Source organism: Dermacentor andersoni, chromosome 1 (assembly GCF_023375885.2).
Source record: "Dermacentor andersoni chromosome 1, qqDerAnde1_hic_scaffold, whole genome shotgun sequence".
Taxonomy (NCBI): Eukaryota; Metazoa; Arthropoda; class Arachnida; order Ixodida; family Ixodidae; genus Dermacentor; species Dermacentor andersoni.
The window spans coordinates 262233478-262260077 of record NC_092814.1 but is presented as its reverse complement, the minus strand read 5'-3'; the positions used below and the strand labels follow the sequence as shown (position 1 = coordinate 262260077).

Sequence of the window (26600 nt, the reverse complement as noted above, 5' to 3'; positions counted from 1 at the left end):
AGCTGCCTTTAAAATCTATAGTTTCTTATTAAAGCCAGCGTTTCCCTTGTGACCACCTTTAAAGAGCTTGTGGTAATGTATGCCTAACATGAAAGATGGGTGCTTTGTAGTGCTAGTATGCTCTGTCTTAGTATATTGTTTTATGCAAAAATTGCTGACATACATGTATGACAAATACCACATCAAGCATTGGTGTTTTGCTATTTTGCCTTCTGTTCCAATTTCAGTGCATCTATACATTTTACCAGTGCACTAGTAGAAAGGGTTCAAGGCTGTTCTTTAAGACACTCACGAGCACCTATCACAATCAATTCCCCATATAAGTGGTTTTGCTGAAGGGAATGCAGGAATACAAGCATAATTACACAACGAAGAATGTGGGTAGGAACACTTTATTTTCAGCACACATTTTTTTTATGAACTGCTGTTATACTGCTAAAATCTGCCTATTTAGTAAAAGTATGCCGCTCTGCTTCATCACTCCATGCTAAGTGCAAGTATCCTGTACCAGGAAGTCAAAGCAAGATGTCAGATGTTGTCTCTGAAAATAAAAACGACTTTGAAACATCAACATTTAAACACTAAAGCACACTCAAGAAAATAAACACAGCACAAGAACAAATCCAATGTATCGGAATTACCTTTGAGAGCAAACATGCAGTTTCTATGGCACAGTGAAGAAAACTTATTCCTCCAGCTTTTTTTGTGCGTGCGAAAAGATGAAAGCGCATGTGTTCTGCCCCATTTCGTGTATCTGTCACCTTTTCACACACACAAAAAAGATGTCGTCTCAACACACCCAACTTTCTTTGCATATCCATTTCTCTCATACCATGATCTCTATAGTTCAAGGCTGTAGCAATGCTTAGCTTGAATGAACCAATAATAGCTATATGCACTGTGCTGTTGAACATGGCTATGTAAGTTAGGTTGATGCACAGCACATTCATGTGCTATATACATTTGATCTTGATTGTAGGTGAGAGAAATAAAAATGAAGGTATTTAAATAAGAATGTTCCCAGATGAGCTAGGCAGAAGTGCTCTCCCATTTGGACAGAAGCCGAGTGCAACTGCAGTGAGCAAGAAGACAACTTATACAGCATTTAAAATCTAGGATCTAACTGTGCTACAGATTTTTCTGAATTCAAGGTCGGAAATCTAGGTGTTAAAGGTGACACACATTTAAACAGGTCTCTGCTCACACTGGTAATGCTATGTGTCGCCTAGTTTGATAAACTATGTCCTACCACTGATCTCTCACGCTAAGGCTGCTGTCCAGTTGCAAGTACAAATCACTCAATTACGCCTAGGGCACACTTGAGCAAAAGGCAGCCAAAATTACTGCACCACTGAGGTCTATTTCCTGACATCTGATTTCTTCTCAGAAAACTACCTCTCTAGAAAAAAAGGAACCTTCACAACAATATAACCACAACCTCTCTTGAGAAAAGCCATCACACTGGTCCTTGAACACTAATTATGCAGTGGCTCCTTGCAATGTAATGTTATGCACGTCAGAACCTTACAAAGTACAGGAAAATTTAATAATGTCAGCATGACAGGTACACAACAAAGCAAAGGGATAAAACATCACACAGGCTGCCATCAAGGGTGCCTGGCCTCTGATGCAAAGCAGCTTCTCAAGAAGCACGCTGATCTCGGAGCTAGTTATACTGTTCCACGCGTGCGAGTGAGTTCCCCGCGTGCGGTGGTCTACCAGTGACATACAAAATGAGATTAATTAACTGTGTTGCAAATGGGCGACGGCATACTGGCGCAAAAGCATCGTTTCGCTTTCAAAACTGCGTTCGGCTAAAAAGAACACCTTGACTTGCATATGACCAAAGCAGTTGGACAGGAAACTACGAAATTACGTAGCTATTATGGTAAAAATCAACAGTTCAGAAAAAAAAAATGACCGTTTAAACACTGGCTTACAAGGTCGACAAACCAACGGTTCAAAGCGTCACAGCCACGTCCGAAAGAGCTCTGAAGGCCGGCCAGTACACGCATTAGGCGCCTCGGCGCACGTAATGTAACAGGAGACGGCGTAAGCGCGCGTAAATCATTAAGGAACACATATTATACATATTCCGTGACAGTGGCCCCTCTTCACTTTTGACATGCTTCACTGCAATACTGTTGGGTGTGCTTCACCGCGTAACACAAAACTACTGCGACTTCAGGACGCCGATTTATTCAACCTATCTGACGAGGCAGGTCCGTTTATCACACTTGGCAACGTTTGAACACACTTACTACATTAATTTCGTTTGTTCTTTTTTAATTTTCTTATCACAGTGAGCCTGTATCACGCAGTAGCAGAGCTGATGCCGCGTCTTAAAGGGCCCCTGAAACGGTTCGGACAAATTTTGTAGACGCGTAGGGTACAGCTTAAGTAGAACATTCGCACCACAATTTAAGTGAAGCGTTACGTATTAATGGAGCTACAAGCGATTAGAAGTTACCCTCCTCCCCAGCCATGCTTTTCCTCCTCAACTCGTTCGCCGAGCGAGCGGGGCTAAGCTCCGCCTTCACTGGTCCTGCGTCACGATGCGACGTCACATCGTCCACTTCCGGTTGTTTTGAAGCCCGCCCCCGCCCGCGCGAAACCTCTCCGCTAGCCGCTTGGCTGTCGACCCCAAGCGAGAGCTATCGAAGCAGCGTGCGTTGCGAGCATTCTGTCGTAGCGCCGAACGTGTCTGGTATTCCGTTAGCCACAGGCAAGCTGGTCATATCGGCAAATGACTGGAGGCATAAACTCAAGCTGATGAAGGAACTTTGGCGCAGACGTACGTGAGCGGCCTGATCGGTCTGCACGGTCCAGACACTTGTTGGCGCAGCGCTTAACCAGCCAAACACAGCGCTAATATTGCTCTAACCAAGTGTAAAACATTTTAAACATTTATAAAAACAATGAGTTGATGATTACACTCCTGCGAAAAATACGCACTAGCAGCAAAAAAGAGTACGCTTCGTTGCTGCTACTGTGTATGGTTGAGCTCTATGCCACCAGGTGGCTGCACCGTGCAGACCATTCACATTTGCCCTTCTGCTCATCTCGGCTCATCCCATTACGGCACAGTCAAGCGGCCAGACCCTGTCCCCTTGCGCTTACGTTTGCCCTAATAGAGACTTTTAGCTCAGCGGGTTTACGTTTCGCTCCGCTCGCGGTCTCCACCGTTGCGCCAGCGGAGCGGCTCGCGAAAAAAGAATTTTAGCCCGGCGGATCGCTCACCCGCTCGAGCGGGGCTAAGAGCGGGGCGCTCTGCTGCCCCACCTAGTGGTCCGAATAGGAGTTACTGAGAAATGAATTTGAATTACGCTTGCTTTTATTATGCAAGAAATGTTGAATAAAGAGATATTACATGCTCTCAGTACATTATTTGTTAATAATGTACTGAGTACTAATGTACGGGTCAGCGCCGCAGTCGCCGTCGTCGATGCAGAACTGCCGGCATTCATGTTCGCGGCTGCCATCTCGCATTTCCCATACACGCCCGCGCGCGCTTACGCACGCTCGCGCGCTGCGTATACCCTCCGCTGGGGAGTGCTTTCCAGCGGGCGTAAACGCTGCTCCGTAAAACCGCTGGCCGCCTCAGCGTGGTGCGCATGCGCAGTCGCGTCTCCGCTCGCCCGCTCCGCTCCGCTGGCCGTAAACCCGCTGGGCTAAAACTCTCTAATACGGGACTCGCGAAACGCTAGTGCGTTAGTAATCTTCCGGTGTAAAGTGACGGCCACAAACGCGCAAATCCTGGCGCCGATCGGATAGCGGCAGTCCGATGCGCAGCAGCCAGTTCGCTCGTACGCTGCCCTGCAGAGGGACACGATGTCGCAGCTTGACATATTGCCAGTCACTACGTTTGCAGTCCACAAGGCAACAAAGTCGAATCATAGTGCTCTGACCGCGGAGCTCTCGTCAAAATGGAGTACGTTGTAACACAAGCAGACGACACTTGCTGTGTGCCGGAAGTGCTTAAGTGTACTGAAAAATTGTTCTTGTGCATTCTCTTTCTGCTACTTTCTCTTTATAAAAACAAATTAACTAACATTCCAACTATTACGAAGATCATTTGTTTACCATAAAGTTGGAAAAATTGTCGATCACGCGCCCTGGTCAGCCAATCAGATAGCTCGCCCACGTGACGTCATATGGGTTATTTGCATCATATGGGTAGGGGCGGCTTAAAATTCCGCCGAGCAGTGCGCTGCGATCGACAGCGATGTGCATTTTTAAAACCTTATAATAAATTACACGCTTTACGCAGAGCACTTAGATGTGTCAATTAATGATCAGAAGGACCTACTCTAACGACTCAGTACGTTTGTAGAAAATCGCCAAAATCGTTTCAGGGTCCCTTTAACTGCAGCAGGCACGGCGGCACTGGCTCTTGTTGGGAAACTTCAAGAGACGCTCTTCCGCGCAGCGATGCCATTTGTCTTATTAAAAGAATGCATGTGATGATTAAACGAGCTGCAGCAAAGCTGTAAAAAAGCTGTAGCAATGCTGTCCTAACACCATCTCGCTCGAGCGAGATGGTCTTAGAAAAAAAGCGCGATGGAGCAGCGTCATGCAAGTGTTTTCTTACGTTCTCGTTCTTTCGCGCATCCTTCCCTGAACCAGACTACTGAATAGTTCTGTGCACGCACTGACGATCCTGACGGAGGCAATTCACATGAGCAGCTCTATATGGGATGCCACGGCCCATTCTACAGGCCGGCTGCAATTTGACGCGGCAGGAGGCAAAATATGCGCGAGGTACCTTACGGTAACGCATCAAACAGCTCACAGCCTCAAGCTGTTATTACACGCATTATAGCGTGTAAATATCAATTACTCACGCTGTAAGTGGGTACAGAATACGGACCGCTTCGCAGCGCAACCGGTCCCGAAAGACAGACGCCATGCAAATGGGCGGATATGAGACATGGGTGACGCGGACGTGGCGTCATAGGTGAAGACGTTCAGGGCACCTTTCGTCTGCTGTATCCCGGTCGCACCAGTCATATTATTATATATATTATGTCTCCTTATTTGCTATAAATTAAATTTGTTGAAACAAAGCTTTTCCAGTGCACCTCAGCCTGCGCACAGCGTGCTTGCAACTCGTTTCGCTTGTATGTGGACAAGCGAGAACATTAAAGGCCGTACTCGAAGGACGCGCCGCGCTAGATTTTTTTTTTTTTTTTTCAGCATAGTTTCAGCAACGGAACGCCACAATTTGCAGTAGCACGCGAAGTTGAAGCACAGGGTAAATTTGCCACAGTTGTGTTATAAGGTTCCGCAACGTTTAATAAAATATGATGCTCGCATATCACTTCCACCTTATTAGCTTTCGCGGACACAAAGAACGTGTGCATTAACTCTGCAAACAGCATGCATGCAAACGATTAAAAATATCATAAAAGAGTGGAAAGTGAATGTATGTGTTATCGAGTGACACACTAACTGATTCCCTTTTCCAAAGCAGGCATCAGGAATGCAACGCAAGTCATCCATTCCGAAGATTCCGAACCATTTTGTGAAGTGCTCACGCGTACTTCTTTGCGCCTCACGGATAGCACATATTTTCTTTCACTGGCACATAGTCAGACGTAGGGCGTTCAGAGCCGGTGCGCTTTCATCACACGCTGCTTCCATACTGCGATCCAAATCAAAACTGAAAGCTTGCAAAAGAGCGCGTCACCTATGAGCAAAAAAATTAACCAAATTCAGCAATTATGTGTCAGAATTCACCACGTATGCAAATTCGCTGACAAAATAAAGCTGGCGCGATAACTTGCAGCCACAAAATTTTGGTTCAGTTTATGTGCTGACTTTTAAAAAAAATGATCGCGACTGATGTGGTTGGAAAGTTACATATGATCCATGTGACCACGTCCACGTGCACCTGTCAAAACACCTCCCCGCTTCCTGCTAGTAGGCCACAGCAGACGCAAGGCGATCCAAGAACTATACCACTGTGTTATTCGCGGCGTCTGGGAACGTCGCAGAGTTTTAGCATTATTACTGCACTATTCTACCGGCTGCCAAGATATTGTGGTTCGTATACCTCTGGCTTTTGTTTTCGTGCACTTGAGTCACCGCAGTACTTTGCGTATGCCAGTACTTCTGAGATTGAATTAACTGCGCTGTAAACGCGTGAAATTGCACTGCCTTGAAAAGTATTGTCTCTTAATACAGCCATTGCTTGTGCTTACGGGTTGTTTTGTCACCTATGAAAGGTTGCTTTTAATTAAAGGTGGGCTTAGTTTCGTTTTTGAATTTCGAGACTGCAGCATTGAATTTTATAATATTGCACTTACCTGTCGTGTGCACTTTTGACCGGTACCCCCCACTTTTTTATTTTATTTGGCAGGCGTATGCTTCAAATGGCATCAGTGTGCAAAATATGTAGTCGCAGCTGGGACTGTCCAAATGAGCTGTCTGCTCACTTGCAGTCCAACGAACACTTCATGGAACACGTGAAATGCAGCTTATGGATGAATGAGTAAGTGTCTTGAGTATATTCTCATGCTGGCAAAATTTTTGTGTGTGCATCAACGCACCTCCAGTAGCCTAGTCCGGGCTTCAAAAGATTACAAGTGCGCGATATGTGGTCGTATACTATGGACCCCTTTAAACAATGACGTCACCTGACAGCGTCGCCCTCAGTATAACGATTTCTGAAGTTACAGCGTTTCGGGCGAAGTCTGTTAATATACAGTGAAGAGCGGTTTTTCATGCATGTAGTGCAAATGTGGGACCGTAGCCAAGAGTACCATGTGGTGGAGAGTTTGAATTTGATTTTTTTCCTCATTAGTTGGCTTAAGGCCTTTTCGACAACTAAGCTGCCTTTTTCCCCATCTACTTACAGTTTATCAGAGGAATAATGATCTGTCCAATTTTAGATGTAGTTAGTGTAGTAAGTGTTCTGCGGAGTAGTTCAATCTAGTCCGGGCACAGCAACAGGCACAGGTTCAGCATGAACGTGACTAGACTGGATTGGTGGATGAAAGGTAGGAGCGTCCCCTTTGAAACGGGGGGATGGCAGTTGCCACCATGCTCAGCTTTTTGTTTTTGTTTAACTATGCTGTAAGTTATTCAAATCGGCCATTTTCTTTAAATACGTCAGCTTACACTTTTAACCTTATGCCACCTCTCTGCTTTCGAGCCACCAATCCTCCAATCGCCTCTTGCTAATTTCCACCGCATATTACATGACTATTGTTGTCTCTGAACCCTAGGGCCTCGGGAAGCCTGACTGTGCCCGCATCGACATCGGGATGGATACCATCACATTTTAGTATGAGGTGTACCTATTGTTTCTGCAGATTTACCACACACACAGTACATGTTTCTTCTTCGTTAAATTTCTTTTATAGCTCCGCGTTCTAAGACATCCTGATCTAGCTTCAAAGAGTAGGGCACTGTCTCTTGAGTTAACATAAAACGCTTCCTTCCTGATCTGATGTTTCCAGTATCGATATAGTTCCACACTATGCTTCTTTTCCATTGAATTTATCCAATTTTTACCTTCCGCGTTTTTAACCTGTCGTTTAATGCTCTGTCTTTCTCCGTCCTCGTGTCTGGCATACTTACTGGTTAGCTTCCTAGTTATTTTCCGCCATTGTGAGTCAACGCTCTTTCTGTATAGGTATTTAAATACTGAACTACAACGCAGGACGCCTCCTATACACCAACTATTACAGTTAGATCGTTATTACTCTGATAAGCCGTTGTCTAAGTAAGTAGGCCATTGTTTTACTATTGCACTAATAAATGTATTCGACTGTCACTGTCAGTATACTTTAGGGACGGATCGAGCTGATTCTAGTAACGTTGAGATAAATTCGAGCACTTGGTTGAGCGTCATAAGATGGTAATTTACGGTCGAAGTCCAATCGTACAGCGCTAACGCGGAAAACTCCCTGGAACACTTTTATCAGAATTTTTTCATCTCCAGTCGCGATCGGGTTCATGAAGTTGTACGCTGTAACCATGGCATGAAACACGCTATGGCTCTATTACGGCCACCTTAACTATATTTTGTACATTCTATTTTCTTCGAGGCGTAACGTAGGCGCGACGCTTACAAAATGGCGCTGATGGTCCCGTTTTCTTTCGTTACGTTACGGTGGCTATAGATGGGCCCATCTAGCCACTGCAGTAACGTGACGAAAACTTTACGTTTCGCCTAAGCAACTGAAAGGGAGGCACTGAACCTAACGTTCTCGATAAAGCAAACCTGTTTTCTTCTGCAGTTAAAGCATCTAGCTCAAAGCGTACGATTATTCCGTCAAGCGATATTCCATCGCTTCCGCCGTCTGTTGCATACAAGACGTCGTCTGCTTCATTGGCCAGGATGCGTGTTAAGGAGAAACGGAATGAACACATCGTATGGGCGCCAATGCACTTGTTTTCTACTTTGAGACAGCATACGCGACCAGTGGTGATGAGCGCATGCTTCTAGTAAGATAAAACTTAAAAAAACAACATCAGTTGACAACAAAGGCACACAGACCGCGCGGGTTGTGCGAGTCCGCCAGCCAATCACAGAAGCAAACAAAATAGTCATCGTGCGACTTTCAAAATGGCGTCGCACTTGATACACCCGGACCAACGTTTTTAGATGATCCGGACCATCTGATCTGCCGTTCTTGCAGTCTTTTCATCGGCGGAAGCGATGGGGTGTGCAACAGACATGGCCAAAGTGTATGGAGTCTGAGAATTTCGCTCTTCACAAGTCCGCGGTACATTTAATCTCATTGTTGAGCCCGTTTTACTCATGAAACTTCACTGCCAACTGAAGTGGAACTTGATAATAAATAGTTGCAGCGAAGCAAGCATTTTATTTCAGTTCAATAAAGAATTAGGCTTTCACCGTTCCACTATAATACAACGAGTGAAACCGTATGAAATTACGCGCTAATAACTTATTTTCATGGTTACCGCCTTATTTAGGTAACAGGGAAAGTTTGAAGTACGAACTATTTGCAGCCTCGCAGAGGAACAGTGGCTGGCGGTTATGAAGGCGTGGGCGGGGCTTCACCGCATACTTAAGTTGTATCTGACGCCGCGTTATCGCTATTTCGTGATGCGCAAGTGACTCAGCCTGACTCGGCTGGCTTACAAGCTGCCGAATGTCACCGATATCGTTGCGTGCGCATGCGCGATTCAAGCGCATTTTGAGGCATCAAACTCAGCGTAGCATAATGATATATTGGACATTACAGTGTTAATCTTGATGACAATACGAACGCAGCAGTAAAAAGTGCAAAAAGTCGCAAAAGGTTCTTAATATTCAACCAATATTAAAATAAACGTGCTTGCCAGCACTACAAATGCCAGCACCACGCGAGCGCTATGCAAATGCTATGAGTGCGCGTTAGGAATAAAATCTATAGTGACGCCAAACGACGGGGAAAATGCGTCAATAGGCATGCCTCTCGGCCGTAATTGCATACGGCCGCTCATTAGCATAAGTCGCGTGGCTCGTCACACCACAAATTATCGCGGAAAATCTATACAATGGCCGCCCAGTGCACCATTACGCAACGTGATATTGACGTTTACGGTGCGGTCCTTAATGTGACACTTGCACGTGATATTCCTTAAGCCAATCAACAAGCTGACATGGCGGCTATCTTGGACCTCCACCACATATTCGCGAAATTGTAGAAGCTTCGCGCAGGCTTGTGCACGCTACCGTTCGTTCTTGTTTAAGCGCTAACATCGATATACAAGTGCTGAAGAATGCTTGCCGGCACAAATTTCAATACACGTGTCCTCCCTATGTTAGAAAGAGTTGAACGTATAAAAGTACGAACACGGGAAAAAACGAAGTATACGGAAAGAGAGCAAACTATCAACTGGTTTTATTCGTTTCGAAGCTGCATATATGTAGGTAGTGTTCACACGTGCCAAAAAGGGAGGAGTGGCAGCTAGCAAGTCAAGCCTGCTTCAAGTCAAAAGCTGCGCAAAAATTGTTTTCCGCATAATACAAGGTAACATATAAGTGTCACGCAGTCATCACCCCTTTTCCTCGATGTAAAAAGCTTCTACAAGCTCACGGGCTATTTTGTTCTCGCTCCTGCCTAGAATCGTAATGTTGCTTCCATTCTTTACATGCAATGCAATGAGCGGGCAAGTTCCATCCTTCTCTTTTCCGAATTGACAACGCAGGCTCCCCGTCAGCCAGTCACTTGTGAGATGCAATCACTTTTTGCGAAATTTCGCATAACTCGCAAGGTAGTGTCAGATAACGGGACAGCATTTATTTCTGCGGAAATTTAAGAATTATACAGGAACAACGGAATCTGAGCCGTCACCTCTGTACCTTATCATCCTGCAACCAACGGCCAAACTGAAAGATATGTTGGTGAACTGAAGAAAGCACTGGCCCGACAAACATCAGGGTCCCTTTGAGTTTCGCGATTCTTATTTCGGCAGCATACTACGGTCCATCAAACAACTGGAGTTGCACCAGCTAGAGCTATGTTTGACCCTGAGCTACGGGCGCTTATTGATCTCCTCGTGCCAACAGATAAAACAACCGACCAAAACCAATAGCTGCCCAAGAACTCAAAACTGTGTCGCCGACCATGGCTCGTGAATTGTGGCACAGCCACCTTTAGGCGACACCTGAATCAGCTAAAGTATCACCGAGGCGATCTAGCGGCAGACATGGAAGCATCCCCAAACCTGGCGTGGGAAATAGTCTTCGACTCAAAGGAAAACGCAGCTCAGATGACACCGGAGCAACAACATGCCGCGGTTCCGAGGCGATCTACACGCGTCAAGGAGATATATAGTATACGTTCTATAAGGCTCCCTTCGTGCTGGCATAGTAAACGTAAACCTTAACTCCCTGCGGCGTACTTACCGGATGGATGGATGGATGGATGGATGTTATGAGTGTCCCCTTTGGAACGGGGCGGTGGGTTGCGCCACCAAGCTCTTGATATTATACTGCCTAATGTCCCACCTAGGTACCGAGGTACTAGCGGACTTTGGCTATCAGCGCACCTAGCGGAATCGGCGAAACTCACCAGCCTCCACGACGGCCGCCGCACGCCGCCGAATCTCGGCGGCCGTAATTTCATACTGAAAAGATTTTGCGCCAAAAAACAACACACAAGAAAGACGACGACACCACGGGCGCCCGTGGTGTCGTCGTCTTTCTTGTGTGTTGTTGTGCCATTACCACCAACCCGGATTCCGAATCTATAAGATGCAGAATTTATCCTGCGAACGCCCTTTGGACAAACCCGGGGCTGCGCCGAAAGGCACAGCGCCCTAATTCTCCCTTGACAAGTCAAGATGCTGAGCCGTCAGGCAGTGGTGTCCTGCGGAGAAGCATCGGCGAGCGACATGTCCAAACGTGCAACCAAGTGCCAGACAGCCCGGCGCCGTACCTCCTTTTGCCTGGAGGTCACCGCGCGCGCCAACTTTGAACCGGGTGGCCAGCGCGGTCGCTGGTTGGACCTCTTGGACGACCGTCGAGTGCTGGCTTTGTATTGGGCCGTTTGAGTGACAATGGTTTCTCGGGGCATTATAAGGCCCGACGCAGCCACCAGGAAAACCGGATCCGCCGACCCACCGGGAGCAGAGTGCCGCTCTCGAGTGGAGTGAGATGTGTCACGCGTTTTCGCCGGACGTCGCCGTGCGGGAGCAGTCGCGTTTGCTGTGAGCTCTCGGCCCCTGTGCCGATCCGATCTTGTCCTGTATAATGACCTGTATATAATGTATAAAGTCCCTTTCGTTATTCTCACCGACGCCTGACTCGGAGTCTTCGCTACCAACGCTCTGTCACGAAACGGGTGACGAGCGCTACGGGACCACCTCAATGTCGTAATAGTGGTGGCAGCGGTGCAAAGTCGTAACAGTGGTGGCAGCGGTGGGATACCGTAACAGTGTGTTGTTTTTTGGCGCAAAATCTTTTCAGTATGCAAGATCACCAACTAGCCCAGCAGTTCTCCTCTAAAGCCGTAATTTCATTTTCGTTTGTTTAATTTTTGTTTTTGACCAGTAACGTTGCTTGCATAGTGATTTCATGCAAGCGCTTGCGCCGCTGTTTATATGTTGCGAAGACGAGCGCACAAAGCTGATGTTTCACTTAATTATAGCTTTATTTAAATTCATATTCGGTAGGTTTCAAGCTGTTATTTAGTGCAACAATCATGCCAACTGTTAATGAGGAAGTAGAACTTTATCATTTGTGATATTGTACTTGTAATAATTCACGCCAAACGGAGTATCGTAAATAAATGTCATGTTCCTTCAGTATCAATGAGCTTTCTGGACAGCCAAGAACACAAAAATAGTAGACAAGAATTTATTGCACCAAGATTGTAAGTGGCAGATACATGAAAACGGGAAGAAACTGCGAAATGCAATAGCAGACAAGAATTTATTGCATCAAGATTGTTAGTGGCAGATACATGAAAACGGGAAGAAACTGCGAAATACAAGTAATACGGGTGTCACACGGCGGACTTTTAATCGCTGTAAAGCCCGATTCGGTTTGAATTTCTCGGTCGCGATTGAGCCTTGCGCAAGCTGCGCGAGCGAGCCAATCGCGGTCCAGAATTTCGATCCGGATCGGGCTTGATAGCGATCGAAAGTGGTCGTGTGACACCGGTATAATAGAGAATAGTCGGAAACTAATGGGGTGATTGCAATAAACTTAAATTTACACAAGCATAACACGCACAAGACGTGTTGTACCAACATAATGGGGGAAAGAAAACTGCACAGATGAGCCAGCAAATAATTTACTCTAAATGGGATTGTTTCAGAAGGAATAAATATGACGCTTTTTTGTACTTTTACGAAGGAAAGTGAAGTAAGGTAGAAAACTATGTGAATGGTTGCGTGCCAGAATAAAGTGGCTACATAGACAGACAATTGGGCGCACACCAACATCATCTTTAATGCGTAAATCCAGCGAGTCCCTCATTAAACAGCTGTAAGATACTGGCACCTCAGCAAATTATATACAGGGTGTCCCAGCTAACTTGGACCAAGATGTTAAAAATACCCAAGAGCTCTGGAGAAATCGTACCGACCGCATAGTAGCCGTAGTCGTATGCACTTACGGCCAGTATTTTTTTCATCGCGAAGTGTTACTTAATTACTTTTAATTGGGGAAGTTCTTAATTATTGCTTGAATCGCAAACATCAATTCCAAAGTTGTTGGGCACCTCAAATAACCTCCGAATCAAGCATTTGTTTAGTGCTCAGCTTTGCCTCGTTGGTTTTTCCGAGAAAAAAACAAAAGCGTGCGAAACATCCAAAATACGAAATAGATAGGCGCTCGCGCGCCGCTACTCAAGCGCTCCCAAGCGAATAGCCACGGATACACGGCTTCACCTGCGGCAACAGCAGCTCAATACAGGGCTTCACGCTATGTTATGGTCGCGGCATCAAAGAACACGCCGCTGATGCACTGATAAGCGTATAGCGGAGCCTTGTACGATGCGGCGATAAGAGAATGCAGACGTATATCTTTCAATGGTTGCTTGTAGGCGCTTGAGTAGCGGCGTGCGAGTGCGCATCTATTTAGTATTTCGCGTATTTCGCGGGCTTTTGTTTTTTCCTGGCAAAAACAACCAGGACCACTTCAGCACGAAATAAATGCTTGATTCGGAGGTTATTTAAGGTTCCCTACAACTTTGTAATTGATATGTTTGCGATTCCAGCAATAATTAAGAAGTTAACTAATTAAAAGTAATTAATAAAGTAATACTTCGGGATGAAAAAAAAAATCCTGGCCGTAAGTGCATACGACTACGGCTACTATGCAGTCGGTACGATTTCTCTAGAGCTCTTGGGTATTCTTAAAATCTTGGTGCAAACCCTGTGTGCGTATATATATATATATATATATATATATATATATATATATATATATATATATATATATATATATATATATATATATATATATATATATATATATATAAGCACTTCGGCAGTGTTGGGCTCTTCACCTGCTGTCTTCGAAGCGTTGCAATCGTCTTCTGATACTTGGAAATGTGTCCTTGAATATGCATGATGTCCTTTGGCTGTAGAGTATATTTTGAGGAAGGAAAAGTGTATATTCCTACAATACGTAGAATGACAGAGGCAGAAGGTAAGCGATACCGGAGCCTTCAAAGCTTTTGAGTGAAGATGCTACGTTCCTTCGTGTAATGCATATTTTTCTGATCTAACACAGCGACTGGCTCTGGTATTAATGTACGTCATCAAAAAGAATGGCTCTGTCAAGGAAGCACTGTAATAAATGCTGAGAAACAAGAAACTTTCTACTGTAATGTCTCCGTATACACAATTAAATCTTCAGCCCAATGCAACAGCTAACAACGCTCGAGCGCACATAGCCTTGTACAGAGGTTGAGAGAGCGCGTTATTGCCATACTGCAAATATTGCACGTGTACGGCTTTAGATGTATGGCCACATTTTTGCAAAACTGGCGCACCATGCTTTTTCACAAGCCCCTGCGCGCTATCTTCTCGAATAAATCAACACAGAGCCCTCTGCACCGAACGGCAAAAGTTCATAGGCCGCATTTCTTAACGAACCATTTTACTTGAAATAGCGTAAGGTTGGGCATGTTGGTGTTTCATTTCTGCATCTAGCGCACAACACAAGACGGTTTTTACTCTGTCATTGTTTCGAACCCCCGCAGGGGCGTCTGCGTCAGCAGGCGTTTGGTATGTTGCGACACCACGTACCCGAGCACATGAGGGCTGGACCCTCCCGCGTGTAGCTGTGCGCGGCTTAGCCGTGTCCGGGGAAAGGGGGATCCTGGAGGTTGAGCCCATGCCGGGTGTTTGGACCTTTAAGGCCCCCCGGCGCAGGCAACACACCTCTTTGGCCTCTGCTTCACGTAGACGGCACCCCCGGACTGACCCACCCGGGGGAAATCGGTAGTTGCCTTTTCCTGTCTCTCGCTCTCCCTGCAACTTTCGTCTTTCTCTAACTTTCCATCTTTCCTGTCTTCTCCTGGCTTCTCTTGACTTCCAATTTTTCCAGGCAGCAAGGGTTAACTTTGTGTGAATAACCAACCTAGGTTATTTCATATTTGGTTATAGTGGTAATGTACAGCTGGCGTTTGCAGGCCGTGTTTCACAGGCCCTGCAGCGTCCCCTTGTAGGACCCCACGGTGGGTGGCTGGCGTTACTGCCGAAATTACAATCTCCTATGGCTACCTCCTTTCCCCCACTACATGATCGCTCCCTGAAGAGGGGGCGCACCGATGATTTTTTAGAATTTTTCGCCCGTCAAAAAGAAACTTTTCCTCGCTTCCACGTAGTCCACTCCGAAACACCAAACAAACCCGTACGAACAATCTCACCATTCCTCGTGTCCAAGTCCCTGACCCAAGTTCTTGGTACAGGTTACAAAGCATCCAGAATGGGAAGCGGTGATCTCCTCTTGGAGCTCCGCAACCTGAAGCAATATGAAAACCTACCCAATCTAGTATCATTTGGCGACGCCAAAGTGACAGTAACTCCGCATCGTACTTTGAATACCACCCGTGGCGTAGTCTCCGATGATGATCTCTTGGAGCCAGGGTGTCTACCGACCGGGAAAACCGGGAATTCTCAGGGATTTTGAGTAGTCTGGAAAAACTCAGGGAATTTGTACCTCTATCAGGGAAAATTGGTAATTTTCTTGAAAGGGTCGAAAGTCGCGGTAATGCTGGCTCGGCTCGAGTAATAGACAGGAATCGTATGAATCGTATTTTGCGCCCTGTCGAAGGCTGGAGGAATTTCCAGTGTACAGTCAACGACCGACTTTCGCGATGCCCGATAATTTGGACAGCTTCGCGGCACCACCACGTACCCCATAGAGTCAATCTATCAGAACGTTTGAAATTTCGGACGCGAGAACCCTTTGCCGTCCGATTTTCCGGACTTTTTGACGCGACAACAGGTCCGAAACGGCATTAATCAAAGCCCTCACCACTGCCGTTTTGATTACTTCGCCGCCTCGAACCGGCGCTCTCGCACGCAGATCCGCTGGCAGCCGTAGCCACCACTGCGGCAACGCTAGACCTAGCTGCTTCGACTTTCGCTGTTAGCTCCTTGCCGTTAGGTGCCGTGTTTTTCATTGAAAGAATTCGCTGCAGTCAGCAATGGTACTGACTGCACCTTTGTAGTTCTCGCGATTGGCTTAGAAGCTTGGAAAGCACGGTGCATTGCATAAAGCCGGTTCCTGAAAGTCAGCTTCGCCTCTGTACAGAAATGTTACTTGGTGAACATACGAAAATGTATTACAGTGAAGCATAACAAGAGTGGGAAGGGGCTATTGCCACAGGACGCAGTATGTATTCCTTAATTATACACGCGTGCATCCGGTATCTTGTGTTACAGTACGAGCACCGCTATGCCTAATACGTGTACCGACAGGCCTTCAGAGCGTTTTCGAGTGTGCCTGTGGCGGTTTGAGCCCCTTAAGGGCAGTAAATGACATGCATTTATTTTTTCCAGCTGGCTGATTTTTCGGACGTTTACGCGGCCCCTAAGTGGTTCGAAAAATCGAATTTGGACTGTGTAACTGACCAAGAATTAAGATGCTTCAAATGGTCCGTGGGGTGAACGAGTGGCGGAAAGAGAAGAAAAGAAAAAACCTACATATTGAGGAATGAACAGGAAAGGAAGCGTGCTGCCGCCGTTTTGAAGGAGCTTGAGCTAAAGAAAAAAGTGTTGGCTGATGCCGAGAGGCAGGTGTCCCTCATCCAAACCAAAATAAACTCTTTAAAGCAGTGAAACACAACACTGAGGCGTTGTATGCGGGCTGACAGTATGTCAGTACAGTTGAGGTTGACTTGCAAGCTGTTGGGAGAGAATCTAAATTGTGACAAAGTTCGGGCCTCATATCACTGAGCTTGCTATCAGTTGATAGAAATCGCTCATATTCGAAAGTATTTGATTCTGTATGCATCTCCTTTTTATTCGTACTTGAGGATGTCGGATCCGACTCGATTTGCAACTTTTTTCGAAGACATTTTATTTGCTGTGCATTTTACTAACCCCTCCTTTCTATCCTCTTTTTGAATAAAATAAACACTATTCCTTCGTATTCAAACTGAATTAAGTCGTTTTTTTTAAATTTTTTATATGCTTACAGAGTGACGGTATCGGGCGACGTAGTTTCAGCCCGTCTTGACATAAAATATAGCTCTGCGTCACTCAGGGAATTTTGCAGTGGCACTCAGGGAAAACCTGGAAAACTCAGGGAACTTGGAAATGTCAACTTGGTAGACACCCTGGGAGCTGACTGAGGCTGAGCTCTTGGAGGGCTTCAGTGAGCAGAACGTCATCAACGTTAAATGAATTAAGATGAGGCGTGACAACAAGGAAATACAGACCAAACACCTGATACTTACTTTTGGAACAAGTGTTCTGCCCCCAAGTCCATCGAGGCCGGGTATATCAAACTCCGTGTTCGGCCATACATCCCTAATCCCCTGCGTTGCTTCAAATGCCAGCGTTTCGGTCACAGTTCACAGAGCTGTCGAGGCCGTCAAACCTGCGCGAAATGCAGTGCTCATGAGCACACCTCTGAATCTTGTGAAAACTCTCTCCACTGCGTAAACTGTGAAGGCGAGCACGCTGCATACTCGCGGTCGTGCCCATCTTGGAAGAAAGAAAAGGAAGTAGTTACAATTAAAGTAAAAGAAAACATAAGTTTCAAAGAGGCACGCAGGCGGGTATCCTTCCTGCCAAAGCACACCTTTGCCGATGTGGCGCGTCAGGGGGCAGCGCCACAACGGTCTCCGGCGGCTGTCCTACCACACCCAGTGAGGCGGCAGTGACGCCATCCGCCCCCTCGGCGGCTGCAGCTAACGCTGCTACGCCAACACAGCAGACGGGGCCATCGACCCCGAAGGTGGGCGCAGCCGAGGCTGCCCCAACCTCCCCGGCCCCTTCCAGCGCTGGCAACAGCCGGCGCAGCCAGATCCCTCAGGGAGCCCCATCGACCTCCGGGCTGGTGGGCGCAGGGGTGTTGCCTTCCGAGGAAGGACCCTCACAGAAAACTTCTCGCTCGCAAGAGCACGTGTCCGGCGCCTCACAAGAGGCAATGGACACTACACCTGTCCTCACGGCGCGCCAAGCGCCTAAGGAGCGGCGAGGCTCCCTCGAACGCTCCAGAAAGGGCAAGACCCCGATTACAGGGCCTCGAAAGGGCTCTGTAATCTAATCTCTGAAATCTCTGTAATTAATACTGCTGTTTCTGTACACACATCACCTATTTTACTACCAATATGGATACACAGATAATTCAATGGAACGTCAGAGGTCTTCTTAGAAACCTTGATGACGTGCAGGAACTCATCTAAAAATACAATCCAAAAGTGCTGTGTCTACAGGAAACACACTTAAAACCACAACACACAAAGTTTCTCCGACCGTATGTCAAGTTTCGCAAAGATCGCGATGATGCTGTCGTATCATCAGGCTGTGTTGCCATTTTTATTCATAAAAGTATTTCCTGTCAGCGTTTACAGCTACAAACGCCCCTTGAAGCAGTGGCTGTTCGAGCTGTTCTTCTAAATAAACTCGTCACCATTTTCTCGCTTTACGTACCCCCACACTACAAATTAAATAAACATGAATTTGTCATTTATAGACGAATTGCCAGAACCTTATGTTGTTCTTGGCGATTTTAATGCGCACAGCTGCCTGTGGGGCGACTCTCATATAGACGCACGAGGTCGTCTTGTTGAACAGTTCCTTTTGTCTTACGGTGCGTGCCTTCTGAATAAGAAGGAAGCCACATATTACTGTCTTGCAAACAAAACCTTTTCTTCAATTGATCTCAGCATAGTTTCTCCTTCTATTCTGGCTGAATTCGAATGGGAAGTTACAATCCTTACGGAAGCGACCACTTCCCCATACTGCTACGAACACCTAAAGAAAACGAATATCCACCACAGGCTCCTAGGCAGGCACGTACCCAGGATTTTTTTTCGGGGGGAGGGGGGGGGGGGCTCACCTCCTCCACCATCATCATCATCGTCATCATCATCAATCTGTTTTATGTCCACTGCAGGACGAAGGCCTCTCCCTGCGATCTCCAATTACCCCTGTCCTGCGCCAACCGATTCCAACTAGCACCCGCGAATTTCCTAATTTCATCGCTCCACCTAGTGTTTTGTCGTCCTCGATTGTATTTCCCTTCTCTTGTGCCCATTCTGTAACCCTATTGGTCCAAGGGTTATCTAACCGGCGCATTACATGACCTGCCCAGCTACATTTTTTCCTCCTGATGTCAATTAGAATATCGTCTATACCCGTTCGCTCTCTTATCCAAACCGCTTTCTCTCTTAACGTTATGCCTAGCAATCTTCGTTCGATCGCTCTTTGCGCGGTCCTTAACTTGCTCTCAAGTCTCTGCCCCATATGTCAGCACTGGCAAAATGCACTGATTGCACACCTTACTTTTGAATAACAATGGTAAGCTTCCAGTCAGGAGCTGGCAATGTCTGCCGTATGCGATCCAACCTATTTTTATTCTTCTGTGAATTTCCTTCTCATGATCAGGGTTCCCTGTGATTAATTGACCTAGGTAAACGTACTCCTTCACAGTCTCTAGTATCCGACTGGCGATCCTGATCTCTCGTTCCTTTGCCCGGCTATTTATCATTATCTTCATCTTCTGCATATTAATATTCAACCCCACGCTTACATTCTCTCTGTTAAGGTCTCCAATCATTTGTTGTAACTCGTCTGCATTGTTGAATAGAACAATGTAATCGGCAAACCGAAGGTTGCTGAGATATTTGCCGTCGATCTTTACTCCTAAACCTTTCGATCGATCTTTACTCCAAAGTTTAATAGCTTGAATTCTTCTAAGCACGCAGTGAATAGCTTTGGAGAAATTGTCTCCCTGTCTGACCCCTTTCTCTATAGGTATCTCTCTGCTTTTCTTGTGTAGAATTAAGGTAGCTGTAGAACCTCTGTAGATATTCTTACGCGAAGGACGAGTCAGTAAGACGAGAAACTATTTACAGATTATATTTACAACAACGGTTGCAGCGCTGACCGGTTAGATTCACAGCGCGAGCCCAGTGCGTTCTTCCTCCTCTTTTCTGGAGTGATGGCGCCTACGCGCCTCGTTCAAACAAATACCACACGCATGTAGCAATATTTTCCAAGCTTTTTACGTAAGCCTTCTGTACTCCTTGATTACATAGTGCCTCTATGATTGCTGGTATCTCTACTGAATCAAATGCCTTTTCGTAATCTATATAAGCCACATAGAGAGGCTTATTGTACTCTGCAGATTTCGCGATAACCTGATTGAGGACATGGATGTGATCCATTGTAAAGTATCTCTTCCTGAAGCCAGCCTGTTCCCTTGGTTGACAAAATCCAGTGTTGCCCTTACTCTATTGGAGATTATTTTGGTAAATATTTTATATAATACTGGGAGCAAGCTAATGGTCCCATAATTTTTCAATTCCTTAACGTCTCCTTTTTTGTGGATTAGTATAATGTCTGCATTCTTCCAGTTTTCTGGGACCCTTGCAGTCTATAGACACTTCGTATAAAGAGCCGCCGGTTTTCCAAGCATTATGTCTCCTCCAGCTTTGATTAAATCGACTGTTATCCCACCTTCTCCTCCCGCTCTTCATCGTTTCATGTCTTGCAGGGCCCTTCTGACCTCATCGCTAGTTATAGGAGAGTTTCTGTACCCTGTTCATTACTGTTTCTAAGTGAGGTATCGTGACTCCTCTGGGTACTGTATACAGGTCAGCTTAGAATTTTTCCGCTGCTTTTACTATATCTTCGAGATTGCTGATGATATTATCCTTCTTATCTTTTAGTGCATACATCATGGTTTGTCCTATGGCAGTTTTCTTTTTTACTGATTTCAGGCTGCGTTCATTTTTTACGGCTTCTTCAGTCTTTCTCATGTTATAGTTTCGAATATCAGTTATTTTCGCCTTGTTGATCAGTTTTGACAGTTCCGCGAATTGCGTAACGCTGTGCGGCCGCCAGTCCCATACAACCGCGTAGAGCGCAGGACTCTGCGATTCTAGACGTACTGCGCTCACCGCGAAAGGTTAGAAAAACACCCACATATGCACAGCAGAGAAGTGGCTACGTGAGGCGGTTCGACCGATAACTGTAGAAGCGTCATTCAAAACAAGTAATTGTTCTCCACTTCCGGCGGCGTTTTCTCTACTTCCTATTTAAATAAAAAGATGTTGATCCATAAATATTCTCATAAACAACGGTTAACTTTTGATTATTCGCTTTTGCTTGCAGTTTGGTTGTTGCCTTTGCTCTCTCCCTTAGTAGATCGCTTAATTTCTCAACTCCTTGCGATTTTTGTTTCCGGTTGCCAATTTCGCACGAAAAGTGCTATACAATTAGGGAAAAACAGACGAGGTAACGGGCGACAGTCATCTTGCTTATGGGCCCCGCAGAGGCGTCTGCGTCAGCAGGCGTTTGGTGTGTTGCGACACCACGTACCCGAGCACACGAGGGTTGGACCCTCCCGCGTGTAGCCGTGCGCGGCTTAGCCGTGTCCGGGGAAAGGGGGATCCTGGGGGTTGAGCCAATGCCGGGTGTTCGGACCTTTAAGGCCCCCCGGCGGAGGCAATACACCTCTTTGGCCTCTGCTTCGCGTAGACGGCACCCCCGGACTGACCCACCCGGGGGAAATCGGTAGTTGCCTTTTCCTGTCTCTCTCTCCCTCCAGCCTTCGTCTTTCTCTAACTTTCCATCTTTCCTGTCTTCTCCTCTCTTCTATTTACTTCCGACTTTCCTGGTAGCGAGGGTTAACCTTGTGTGAATAACCAACCTTGGGTACTCCAGATTGGGTTATAGTAGCACTGTACAACTGGCGAGGGCTTGTATTACTCGTAAGACTTGCTCCGTCCCCATGTTGGGCTCGGTGGTGGGCGGTTGGCGCTGCTGCCGAACTCGAGACCTCTATATGGCTTCTAGCAAACCACTTTCCCTTGATCGCCCTCTAAAAAGAGGGCGCACCGATGCAACGTTTCAATTCTTTTTGAAGAACAATCAAGAACACTTCCCTAAGTACCAAGTAATCCACAGTGAAGGCAACAAGAGCGTGCGTAAATTCTCCCCCTTCTTGGTGGCAAAATGCCTCGCAAACACTATAGGATCTGGTTACAAAGCTACAAAGATGTCGAATGGAGACCTGCTCCTTGAATTGAAGGATAGAACACAACACGATAAAATTAATGACTTGAAATGCATTGGCGATGTAGCAGTCACTGTATCAGCACATCGAACCATGAACACGAGCCGTGGAGTAATCTCTGAAGACGACTTCTTAGACCTTAGTAACGAAGAGCTGCTTGAAGGTTTCCAGGACCAAAATGTGATCAAAGTAGAAAGAATCCTAATCCGCAGGAACAATGAACAACTTCCAACAAAGCACATAGTATTAACCTTTGGTACCAGTCTACTGCCTAGTGCATTGGATGCAGGCTATATCAAAGTACGTGTTAGGCCGTACATCCCAAATTCTCGACGGTGCTTTAAGTGCCAGAGGTATGGGCATGGATCCCAGACATGCCGAGCAAGGCAGACTTGCGCAAAATGCAGCTCGAACGATCATCCATCAGACACTTGCGACTCATCTCCACATTGCGTGAACTGTGATGGAAGCCATCCGGCTACTCTAAAACATGCCCTAAATGGAAGAAAGAAAAAGAAATCATTGCATTAAAGGTCAAAGAAAATATAACATTTCACGAAGCAAGGAAACGTCTGTCATATTTAGATCACACAAGCTTTTCCGAGGTGGCGCGACGGGGGGCAGCGTCACAAATCCCTCGGGAGTCTACCGCGGTCACTGATAGTGGCCCGGTAATCACTCCACCTGCCCCCCTGGTGGCTGCAGCAAGTGCTGCTCCATCAACATCGAAGGTGGACCTGCCGACTCCGGTCCCGCAGGTCCCAAAGCTAATCCGAACTCCACGGCCTGGGACGCGAGTTTCAGCGCCTAGTTCACGATCCTCCAGCACCTCAGAGAAGGTTATGGAGGTCGATCAGAAATCCCCGGCGTCATCGACGCCGAAAGATCAGCGCTCTCAAGAGCGCGCTAGAAGAGATAAAATACCTGTAACTGCTCAAAGAAAGGGACCGGTAACCTTAACGGTTACCGCCCTAGTATACATATCCATCTATCTTTACTACGTGCTCTTGAACACAGACAACCAAAATCTTCCTCAATATGGCTACACAAATAATTCAGTGGAATGCCAGGGGCCTATTTCGCAATCTAGATGACGTCAAAGATCTACTAGAGGAATATCAGCCACGACTGTTCTGTGTTCAAGAAACACATTTAAAGTCTACACACCAGAACTTCTTAAACCAGTACATAATTTTCCGTAAAGATAGAAATAATGGCAATTCTTCTTCAGGTGGTGTGGCAATCATAGCCCAAAAGTCAGTAGCATGCCAGCATGTATCACTTCAAAGTTCATTTGAAGCAGTGGCTGTTCGGGCTATATTGTTCAACCAACTTATAACTATTTGCTCTATATATTTACTGCCTGATGAAAGGTTTGACATTGCAGAATTTGAAAAGCTGATTGACCAGTTTCCCGAACCGTATATAATAATCGGAGACTTCAATGCTCACAGCACATTCTGGGGTGACTCAAGATGTGATGCGAGAGGACGGGCACTAGAGAACTTCCTTCTTTCTTCTGGAGCCTACCTATTTAACAAGGCCGAGCCAACCTTTTACAGTTCCACACACAACACGTATTCATGTATAGATTTAGGAATAGGGTCAGCGTCACTTCTTCCATACCTGGAATGGAGAGTTATCAGCAATCCATATGGGAGCGATCATTTCCCTACACTCCTAGAAACAACAAAGTGGCACGATGGACCAGCTTACTCCAAAAAGTGGAAAATCCATAGTGCTGACTGGTCAAAGTTCAGAAACATATGTAAACTGTGCCTGGAAGATGTGGACCACCTAGGTGTAGAGGAACTGGCCAGCTACATCACTGAACATATCCTCTGTTCTGCTAAAAACTGCATACCTCAGTCCTGCACAGATAAAGTCAATCCAAAGCCGTGGTGGAACAAAGACTGCGAAACTGCAAAGAAACGCCAGAACAAAGCATGGAGTAGATTTTCACGCTATCCAACCACAGAAAACCTAATAGAATTTAAGCGGTGCAAAGCAAATGGACGCCGTATCCGTCGAATATCCAAAAGAGAAAGCTGGACACGCTACATATCCTCAATAAACTCATACACGGATGTTAGCAAAGTATATAACAGGGTACGTAAACTAAAAGAACAACGTCCAAATCCTTTTCCTCTCGTCAATGGCTCTGGTGAGTCAATAGAAGACCAAGCAAACACTCTTGGCGAGCACTTTGAGAGAGTATCAAGTTCGGAAAACTATTCCGAAACTTTCTTAAAGCATAAAAGAATAGCTGAAAATATTCCTCTACGTCCAAACAAGTCATCAGAAGGGTACAATAGACCGTTAACATTTCATGAACTCAAGCCTGCCCTAGGCTCTTTTAGTAGCTCGGCTCCAGGTTCTGACGCAATAACTAATGAAATAATCAACAATCTGCCTTATGAGACCCTAAACTGCCTTTTAGGCCTTTACAATAAGATATTTGCTACTGGTCATATACCTTCATCTTGGAAAGAAGCAATAGTCCTACCAATACTCAAACACGGCAAAGACCCTTCCTTAGTTAACAGTTACAGACCGATTGCACTCACTAGCTGCTTACTTAAAGTATTTGAAAAGATGATTAACCGACGCCTTGTCTTCTTTTTGGAATATAATGGTATATTGGACCCTCGCCAATCTCGCTTCCGAAGAGCGAGGTCTACTACCGATAATCTAGTTCTCCTTGAATCATATATACGTGATGCATTTGTACATAGCCAATACTGTATATCTATATTCTTTGATCTTGAGAAGGCATATGATACTGCCTGGCGATACGGTATTATGCAAGACCTGTCTTCCTATGGAATTTGTGGTAGTATGCTGAATATTTTGCAAAATTACTTATCTGAAAGAAAGTGCCGCGTTAGAATTGGCAATGTACTATCGCGCACTTTTATTCAAGAAAACGGTGTACCACAGGGAGGAGTGCTAAGTTGCACACTTTTTATAATCAAAATGAACTCTCTCCGCTCTGTTATACCATCAATGGTGTCTTCTGTCTATGTGGACGACATCCAAATCAGCTTTAAATCTTGCAACCTGTCCATATGTGAACGCCAGATACAGTTGAGTGTTAATCGGCTCACGAAATGGGCAGACGAAAACGGGTTTAGGTTCAATGCAGAAAAGACTTCCTGTGTGCTGTTTTCCAGACGTAGAGGGGTATGTCCGGACCCTTGCATTACGATGCATGGGAGAAGCCTGGTAAATAGAAAAGAAAAAAAATTTCTGGGTATAACCTTCGATAGTGAGCTAACCTTCACGCAGCATATAAAACAGTTGAAGCTGAAATGTCTTAAAACCATGAACCTTTTAAAGATTTTATCTCATCAGTCGTGGGGAACAGATAGGTATTGCCTCCTATCTCTTTTTAAAAGCCTTGTGTTGTCACGCATAGACTACGGATGTATAGTTTACCAGTCGGCTTCAAAGACAACACTTAAGCTACTCGATCTTGTGTATCACTTAGGTATCCGCCTAGCACTTGGTGCCTTTCGTACGAGCCCCGTCCAAAGTCTATATGCAGAATCGGATCAGTGGCCGCTGGATTATCAACGTACATATCTGGGAGTCACCTATGCTATGAGAACCATGTCACTAAAACAACATCCATGCAAAGCACTCATAAGTGATCAGTCCACAAATCAATTGTACTTAAACAGGCCTTCACACGCCCCGCCATTCCCGTTGGCAGTAAAATCTGTTGCGGAAAAACTCGGAGTACTTTTCACAGATCTGAAGGAAAGCGACAATGCTGAACCCATCCCACCTTGGGAGCAATGTACAGTTACCTGTGACTTGTCCTTTACAGAACTGAACAAAAAGAGTTGTCTAAGTGCCCTCATCCAGCAACATTTCTTGGCCCTTGAAGACAAGTATAGATCGATGGCATTTTTTAATGATGCTTCGAAGTCTGCAACTTCGGTATCATGTGCAGCCCATGGCCCAAACTTCTCCAACACTAAAACCCTACATAACCATAGCAGCATTTTTACAGCCGAAGCGTACGGTATCCTGATCACTGTTGAGTACATAGTGCAGCACAAGATACAAAAATCCATAATATACACAGATTCCTTAAGCGTTGTCACAGCCCTGTCCTGTGGCAAGGCAAGCCGAAACCCTGTATTAAACATGCTCCTTAAACACATTCACGTGGCATAAAAACAAAACCTTGCTCTTGTTGTATGCTGGGTGCCAGGACACTCTGGGATCGCAGGCAATGAAATGGCGGACAAAAATGCTGGACAAGCGGCTCATCGGGATACCGTTGATGTAACCTGGATACCTGGTGTGGACATGAAACCAGTGGTACGAAAGGCGCTCCGTAATCATTGGCGAGCTCAGTGGGACAAGGAAGTTGAAAATAAGCTGCACCTGCTCAAACCGCAGTTAAGCAAATCTT

At 45.9% G+C, this 26600-nt stretch overlaps 1 protein-coding gene and 1 long non-coding RNA gene across 2 annotated transcripts in view; one reads left to right on the top strand and one right to left on the bottom strand.

Moving 5' to 3' along the window:
* Positions 1-376: 376 nt before the first annotated feature.
* On the bottom strand, positions 377-5446 carry LOC129381017 (uncharacterized). Its single transcript, XR_008609264.2, has 2 exons — positions 4845-5446; positions 377-541 (listed from the first exon to the last, which is right to left on the bottom strand). It is a non-coding gene; the product is annotated as an uncharacterized lncRNA (long non-coding RNA).
* A 455-nt stretch (positions 5447-5901) lies between these two features.
* The window catches only part of LOC126548146 (putative helicase MOV-10), a 131103-nt gene continuing 110404 nt past the window's right edge, over positions 5902-26600 (top strand). The window contains exons 1-2 of the mRNA XM_050196268.2: positions 5902-6045; positions 6362-6493. Coding sequence (XP_050052225.1) covers positions 6366-6493 — 128 coding nt within the window. The 5' untranslated portion in view covers positions 5902-6045; positions 6362-6365. The remainder of the gene's footprint in view (positions 6046-6361; positions 6494-26600) is intronic.